The sequence below is a fragment of the Chelonoidis abingdonii genome, chromosome 1, assembly GCF_003597395.2.
Source record: "Chelonoidis abingdonii isolate Lonesome George chromosome 1, CheloAbing_2.0, whole genome shotgun sequence".
Classification (NCBI taxonomy): domain Eukaryota; kingdom Metazoa; phylum Chordata; order Testudines; family Testudinidae; genus Chelonoidis; species Chelonoidis abingdonii.
The window spans coordinates 64,474,943-64,483,501 of record NC_133769.1 but is presented as its reverse complement, the minus strand read 5'-3'; the positions used below and the strand labels follow the sequence as shown (position 1 = coordinate 64,483,501).

General features: G+C 43.2%; 1 protein-coding gene across 5 annotated transcripts in view; it reads right to left on the bottom strand.

Moving 5' to 3' along the window:
* Positions 1-3,853, bottom strand: part of MON2 (MON2 regulator of endosome-to-Golgi trafficking) — a 242,403-nt gene extending 238,550 nt beyond the window's left edge. For all 5 annotated transcript variants that reach the window (XR_012655908.1, XM_075066076.1, XM_075066064.1 and 2 more), the window contains exon 1: positions 3,607-3,853. Coding sequence is in view for 4 of the 5 variants with exons in the window: in XM_075066076.1 (XP_074922177.1) it covers positions 3,607-3,717 (111 nt within the window). In the remaining variant the exon portion in view is untranslated. The remainder of the gene's footprint in view (positions 1-3,606) is intronic.
* Positions 3,854-8,559: the final 4,706 nt, after the last annotated feature.

Sequence of the window (8,559 nt, the reverse complement as noted above, 5' to 3'; positions counted from 1 at the left end):
GGGCTTTTCCTCTTTACCTGGCCACAGCATCCGAGTTCAGATTGCTGTCCAGAGCGGTCACAGTGGTGCACTGTGGGATACTGCCCAGAGGCCAATACTGTCGATTTGTGGCCACACTAACCCTAATCCGATATGGTAATACCAATTTTAGCGCTACTCCTCTCGTTGAAGAGGAGTACAGAAACCGATTTAAAGAGCCCTTTATATCGATATAAAGGGCCTCGTAGTGTGGACGGGTACAGCGTTAAATCGGTTTAACGCTGCTAAATCGGTTTAAATGCGTAGTGTAGACCAGGCCACAGCTATTCATAATTGAAACAATTCCAAGGTTTCTCAACCTCACAGATTACCAAACATAATGGCTCTCTAAGGTAAAATCTTTTATTGGACCAACTTCTGTTGGTGAAAAAGACATGCTTTTGAGCTACACAGAGCTCTTCTTCAGATTTGGGAAAGGTGCTCATAGGGTAATGTCTACACTGCAATTAAAAACCCATAGCTGGCCCTTACCAGTTGACTGGGCTCATGGGGCTTGAGGTAAGGAGCTGTTTAATTGCAGTCCAGATGTTGGGCTCGGGCCGAAGCCTGGGCTCTAGAACCCTGTGAGGTGGGAGAGTCCCAGAACGTGGGCCACAGCCCAAGCCTGAACATCTACACTGCAATTAAACAGTGCCTTAGCCTGAGCAAGCTGACACAAGCCAGCCGCGGGTTTTTAATTGCAGCGTAGACATACTCATACAATGTGGAATAGATTGTTGAATATAAGCAGTTAAAATATAGAGGTAGGGATAGCTCAGTGGTTTGAGCATTGGCCAGCTAAACCCAGGGTTGTGAGCTCAACCCTTGAGGGGAGCACTTAGAGATCTGGGACAAAAATCAGTACTTGGTCCTGCTAATGAAGGCAGGGGGCTGAACTCAATGACCTTTCAGGGTCCTTCCAGTTATATCCAAAGACAAGTTATAATAATGGAAATATACCTAAGAGACACAGGTTGGGTGATGTATGTACAATCTTTTACTGGTGCCAACTTACGTTGGTGAGAGACAAGCTAGCCTGAAGAAGAGCTCTGTGGCTCAAAAGCTTGTCTCTTTCTTCAACACCCGTTGGCCCAGTAAAAGATATCTCACCCACCTTGTCTCTGTAATATGCTGGGACTACACTGCATATGCATATTCTAAGAGACCATTCAAGGTGAAGTGCAAAACATATTTGCTCACAATGCAAAACGTATTTGCTCACATATTATTTCTCAAGAAAAACAGTATATCTCACAATTTTTTCTACAACCTAGATTCACTTGCAACATTTTATATGTCAGGGTATTACTCTAAGTCAGATAAAGATTAATTTTCAGACAAAATGTTTAGTGATTAGCTCTGCTTCATTCACTAAGCCACAGGTTCCCAAACTGTGGGTCGAGACCCCAAAGTGGAACATGACTCCACTTTAATGGGGTCCAGGCTGGTTTAGACATGCTGGGGCTCAGGGCCAAAGCCCAAGCCCAAGGGCTCCAGCCCTGGGCGGCGGGGCTAAGGTTACAGACCCCCTACCTGGGGCTGAAACCCTTGGCCTTCAGCTTTGGCCTTCCGGCCTGGGGAAGGGGGGCAGAGTCGTAAGAAGGAATTTTTGCACCTGAGGCAAGGGCCGACTCCAGGCACTTTGGCGGCAATTCGGCAGTGGGTCCCTCACTCCCTCTCGGAGGGAAGGACTAGCCGCCGAATTGCCACAGAAGAATGAATGAAGCGGTGGTGGCAATTCAGCGGCAGATCCTTCCCTCTGAGAGGGACTGACGGACCCGCCACAGAATTACCACCAATCGTGGCTTTTTTTCCCTCTCTCCTCTGCCCCGCTTGGGCAGTAGAGCTGTGCTCCTCCGCTTTGCACGCCTGAGGCAAGTGCCTTACTCGCCTTGCCCTTGTTACAGCACTGCAGGGGGCTTTGGCTTTGCCTCCACCTACCCCCATGGTGGCGGAGCTTGGGAAGGCTCACACTTCAGTTCCCCTTTCTGGGGTCCTGTACTAATTTTATTGTCAGAAAGGAGTCACAGTGCAATGAAGTTTGAGAATCTCTAAACTAAGCACTTTACAATGAGAATGAAAAACTGTTATGACATGGTATTATCTGAGATATATGAGCATGTGATTAGAGACTACATTATTCTACATATGCAAAATAAAGCAGAGTTAAATGGACACTGTCAATGTAAAATGTAGTCAAAAGAAATAAGTTGTTTCAGGTAACACAAGCTTTCAGTTTTTGTGGTTTTACAATCATTTTTACAGTTTTAAGTGTGTTTTTTCTCCTCTTGTTTGTGTGTGAAAAACCCACAAAAAATAAGACGTGAGATACTACCAAGTTGAAAAAAGGAAAACTAACTACACGTGACATATTGTTAAATGCATAAAATAATCAAAAAAGGAAACTCCTCTCTCTTTCGGCAATAGTAATCTTAACACTTTAAGAAAAGAGGTTAAAAATTCAGACAAGTGTGATTTTGAAGTTGATACTGATCTAAGACTGCATTTGCAACCTTAATTTTGATTTCAGAACTTATAATAATAAATTTGGTTCTTAACATAGACATTTCATTAATAACATTTTTTTTTTAAAGAAAATAACTTCGTTCTCCTGAAATCAAAACAACCTGTTGACATGCAAAGCTCATGCCCAAAGAAAGAGTTCATGAAGAACTCTGATTCACTTAGTGTACACCTTGCGTGATGGTTAACTTTAGAATCACTGAGATCTTTGTCAGCAGGTAAACAAGATACGCTGAATTTGGAGACCTTCATTTGGGAGATGTACACATCCACTCCATAGGTAACACCTCAGTTCCACAGCTAGATCTGCAAATTTGGAATCCTGTACATATATGAAACCTCACTGAAGTCAATGGGGCGCCATGCAAGCGAAGGGATCTGTCTGCACAGAACCAGGGCTAAATTAGCAATATACACCTAATGCAACCTATCTTTCCTTTCTTTTATCATTGGCTAACTACTGTTAAAAATACTGCTATTGTTAAAGATTTACAAGATATGTGCAAAATATATGTAAAGCCTCATAACTCGGCCAAGCTTCTAGCAAATTTCATCAGATCATTCAGAGTTACTTCTGCTTTCTAAGGGTTATTTCCCTGCTAAATTTCATCTTTCAACCCGCACCTGAACTGATTATGAAAAGCCCATAAGACTGGGGGGACGGGACGGACGACGAGCAGTGTTTTCTAACACACTGCCTGAGCTCAGCACGCTGAACTAGTTGGAACGCAACTCTTCCCCCCACACACACACAACACCCATCTCTGGGCAGAAACTAGGCTTGAAAAGTTCCAAGTCCAACCCGAAGCGCCACAGCTTCCTGGTGATTATAAACTGGGGCAAAGACAGAACCAAATTGTCAGCCACACAGCCCGGGTTACCAGCCCGCACCCGGCAGCTGCCCAGCGCAGACGGGCTCCCCACACCCAGCGCGCACGCACAACGCAGTCCGCCCCCCCGGGCCTCTCAGGCGCCGGCCTAGCTCTGAGGGGGCCCCCAGGGCAGGGGGTGAGACGGGGACGCTGCCCCACCCCCTTCTGGCCCTGGCCCGCCCCAGTCCCTCACCTCCTTGACGGGGGGGAATTTCTTGCGGCACTCCAGGCTCAGGCCCCGCAGGTCTCCCTGCGTGTTTTCCAGCAGCTTCTTCACGGCCTCGGGGCTGCTGGTCCCGGACATGGCGCCACCAGCCCGGGCTGAGGCGGCAGCTGCAGAAGGACGGGCCGGGACAGCGCCAGGCTCCGCGGGGCCGCGGCCGGACACGTCTGCGCTAAAGCGCCGGAAACCTTCCGCATCGGGCCCCTCCCGCTCCCACAATCCCGGGCGCCGCCGCCGCCGCGTCAGCCCCACTTCCGCACGCACGGCCGGGGGGCGGGGAGAACGGGGCTCCCCGGCCAGTGTAAACCTACGCGGGAAGAGGCGCTGCTCCCTTGTCTCTATAGGCGGCGAGTAACCAGCCCGTGAGGTGCTTTGGGGCCGCCTCAGGCGGGCTCGCGGGACTAGAAGTGACACCTAGCGCCTTTCGTCAGTGTGTCGCCGGGGAGACGGTGCCTATTGACAGAGCGGCTCCTTCAGTAACTCTAGGTGGCTCCGACTATAACACACCTACCACCCAGTGGCTGGTTAGCCAGAGGGCCCCGTGGCCCCGGACCCTGGAACAATGGGCGCTCCTGCCGCGGGGGCTGCAGGTGAACAGGCTGGGGAGGGGCGCGGGGGCTCTGCAGCCACACAAGCGAGGGAATTAAAAGTTGAGGTGTCGACCACTACGCGCTTCAGACCCTTTCTGTTCCTCCAGCCTTGCTAGACCCACCCGCTCTACAGCAAACCGCAGCCCCAGCTCTGCCCCATTAGCCAGATGCCAGACTTCCAGCTCCCCTCCCCCAAACATGAGCCACTTTGGTTTTCCAGAGCAACGCGAAGTGCAGAGTATGAGGAAGGTTAGGTCTGGTTATGGTGCTGAGTGATTTGGGGAAAGGCTGGTTGGTATCTACTGGGAGAAAATTAAGGCTGTGTGGTGGATATTTTAGTGATAATATGGTCTCTAGGTGAAGCAGTAGAAGGCAGATACTGTTATATTCCTTTTTCAGTTCCTTGTGTTTTGTACTGTAGATATGTTATGTGCAACCTCAAGTCTTATTTTTTGCACCATGAATTTCCTTTTTTTTTTTTTTTTTTTTTTTAAAAAGGTTGCGAACACACTAGTGCCTAGTTTCACAAAAGAACAGGCTCTTTGTAAAAGTGCACAGGCCAGCTCTGCTCTGAGGCAGCTGGGCACATTTATGAAAAACAAGATATTCAAAAAATTGCCCAGCCAGCTCAGGAGTTCCATTTTCATGAAGAGGCACTTTCACAAATTTCCTCCCCCCCCCCCCCCCCTAATTAGCCTCTCTTTCGTTGAGGATCTTCTTCTCTAACACCATGCAAATGCTACTAGGCTAGAAAATCCTCTTTACTGTTTTAAGCCCTACTTTTGTGGAAAGCACATCACTGGGGGCATGTGACAGTAAGTAGTACTGTATTGCTCTCATAAAGCATTCAAAAGTAGAGATGGTCAACATTTTATGAAACAAACTGTTCATTTTCCTTTGCTATCGATAAGACATTTCACTTTCCTTTGCAAAACTGAATCTTTTCCTTTCCAAATTTTTCATGTTGGTAACTTTTTTCCAGGATCTCCATTAGTTAAACATTGTGCATAAAAAATCAGTTATAATGTATTGCTAATTAAGAAGGGATCTCTGACACAGCAGTGGCTCCTTTCTCAAAGAATGGGATCTGCTTCTGCGCCAGTTGGGATCTTTCACAAAGACCCTATTCATTAAAGTAGAAATTGAGAGTATTTTCACAAAGACTAGGAGCTTCTGTGCTGAGCCAGCTAAATGGTTTCACAAAAAACAGGATATTCTAGTCTACACAGTAGGTAGTGCTTTGTGAAAGATGATGTTCTTCATTAAACTGTTTAACCAGTTCAGGAATGAGCTCCTGAACACACTCTAGCTTCACTCCTGAACCAGCTGAACTTTTCCTTAGAGGTCTTGGCCTTCAAACCAGCTGCTACTTCACAATTGGCTATCTATGATGCATAAGCATCCAGTTGTGACAAGGAACACTAATTTTCTTTTTCTTTTGTTAATTAACAAAATAATTACATAAGAGAGCCCACTAAAGTCTCATTGCGTACATATTTTTACTTTTACTTTCTGTGGTTTGTAGACTTCAAGATAGAGGGGCCTGAAAAATCATGAGATTTAAGAACTGCCCCCAAAAGTTTACAAATTGATAATTTGGAAACAAAGTAACCAATTTTCTTGCAACTTATCTGAAAATTCAAGCTTTACTCAAAGATCGTGTGGAAAATTTTGAGACGAACTCTGGTTTTCGTACAAAACAATGATGAATTTCCACTTGAAGTGCGAAACAGAACACAGCACTGACTGTGTCATGGCAATGGCTCTCCCATAATTCATTTTCTCTTGTTTACTTTCATGAGTATTTTACATCCAAACATAAAAAGGTATCCCTCACAAATTGGCATCCCCTTTTGCCCTTCTTTTTCCTTTAGAAACATGTTAACCAAATAGTACATAGTAAAAAAATTGAGGCTAATGCAATAGACTTCCCTGTATCTTACCCGATGCTTGAAATTGGTGTTTGGACTAACAATACTGACTTAAAAAACAAAAATCTCAATATGCACTGTAGAGGTCAAAAGCTGAAAAGTCACTTTAAAGAGAATGATTTATATATTTAATGTTCAGCAAAAGGTTTTGCTATATATCATTTGAGATATGCTGAATCATGTGGCTATTAATTTAAAAATTGTACATGTTGAAAAATGAAGACATTAAAGTGAATTTTAATGTTGACTTCAATGGGAGCAAGATATCATCCTTTGAGTTTTAAAATGTTTAGTTTCAGGGTGGGGCAAGATTTCAACCATAGTATTTCACTAAACTGAGAGATTGGATACCATAACAACAAGAAGGCATCAGATACCATATATACTCGTTCATAAGCTGAATATTTTTAGTAAAAAAGTGACGCATCGGAGAGCAGGGGTTGGCTTATTAACGGGTCTACACCAAAATTTGATTTTAAACTCTGTGGAATCATTGCATTGAATATCTAATACATTGTCATTTTGTTTACCTGGAGGGTCTGCAGGCATGGAGCCCCTCAGCTCTCTGTGGCCGCAGTTCACCATTCCCAGCCAATGGGAGCTGTGGGAAGTCCCAAAGCGCCAGCTGCTTACCCTGACAGCCAGGAGCCAAAGTTTGCCAACTCCTGAAATACAGGGTTGGCTTATGAAAGGGTCATACTATTTTTGCTATTTTTACCTAACTATCTGCGGGGGGTCAGCTTATAAACGAACAGGCTAATGAACGAGTATGTATGTTACCAAGTTCTAAAGCCGTGATCCAGTATGCTTAATTATAAACACGAGTAGCCCTATTGACTTCTGTAAGACTTAACTAAATAGTTTCTAAAGATCTTTCTTGCATAAACGATTACATCCTGCTATTTAGTCTTTATGGTAATTTACAGACCAATCCAAATTATATGCTCACAGGAGAACACAGATGATTTCCTTAGAGAGAATGAGGAAATAATTGTAGTACAATTTATGACTATAGTCAAGTATTTCTGATAATTAACTTTCTTAATTATTTACTTCCGTTTTTCTTTTTCATACTTGTGCATGTTGCTGTTTTGGAAACCCCAAAACAGCAAACACTACTTATATGCTTAACTTTAAGTACACAAGTATTCCCACTGATTAGGGCTATTTGCATGCTTAAAGTTAAGCATATGTGCAAGCCTTTGTAGATTTGGGGCCATAGAAATGCTTTGCTACTATGAAGGGTATCTGTCTTTGTAAAAGAAAATTGGCATTTTGGGTGGAATTTTTCTGAACACAAGCTTTTCAATTAAAGCTTCCTACTATAGTTATTATCGCTGTAATCAAAATATGGGAAAGACAACTATGTGGCCATGTTTACCTATCTTACAATTGTGTAATGAATAAGAATTGTTTCATCATATCCTAAACAAGCAAGCTAGTCAATATGTAATAAAATACATTACCTGTTAATATACAGTATGCAATGTTCTGTGTTTAATAAAGAAAGACAAACACTTTAAGCATCCAGTTCAGCCATAATCATCATTACGGGCTGCCTGAAAAATTAGCTTGTATGGAAGACAGATGACTTTCTCCTTAATCCAACTCATAGTCTTCTACCCTTACTCAGATAGAGTAGTGACTTACTCTTCAGCAAGGACTACTGAAGGAATAAGGTATTACTCTATGTGAGTAAGCATGACAGAATCTACTAGCCCCTCCGTTGTTTTAATATAGCTCACCTTTTTAAATATTGCGTAAAGACAATAACAACAGCATTTAGGAACAGTAATGATAAATATCTTGGAATGTAAAATATTTGATTCTAAGATAGTTCCCTGCAGTTTGTGTGTTGTATGTGTTACAATACAGATGGTTATTTCTATATGATTACAACTTATAAATCAAAGGCAGACTAGTTCATGATGTTTATAGTGTTAGTCACATTATCTCTTGTGCTGCAGTACCTGTCACTCAGCTGTTTTTTCTAGGTACCTAGTAGTATAGAATCAGAAGCAGGCCATAGGCCCTTAATTTCTGAAATGACTTAATGAAACCCCACCATATCAAGCCAATGGAAATTTTCTAAAATTATTTGTTATTTTTTGTTTACACCCCTCCCCCACCCGTGACACTGATTGACCAGCTCAGTTTGGAGTCATAGGTCATTTCATGTGTGTGTGTGTTTCAAAGAAATGTTAAGTGTATTAATATGCATGAACCAATTCACTTGTTAGACTAGATCAAAGGGAGATGTTATCACATTACATTTACATGGTATATGGCCCAGTAATTACATTTGCTCTAAATTCATGAAAAATAGGGAATGTTAATGGCATTGTCTTCACTTATCTGTATTCTGTTTTCTGCTATCAGATTACATGTAGTTACATTATATA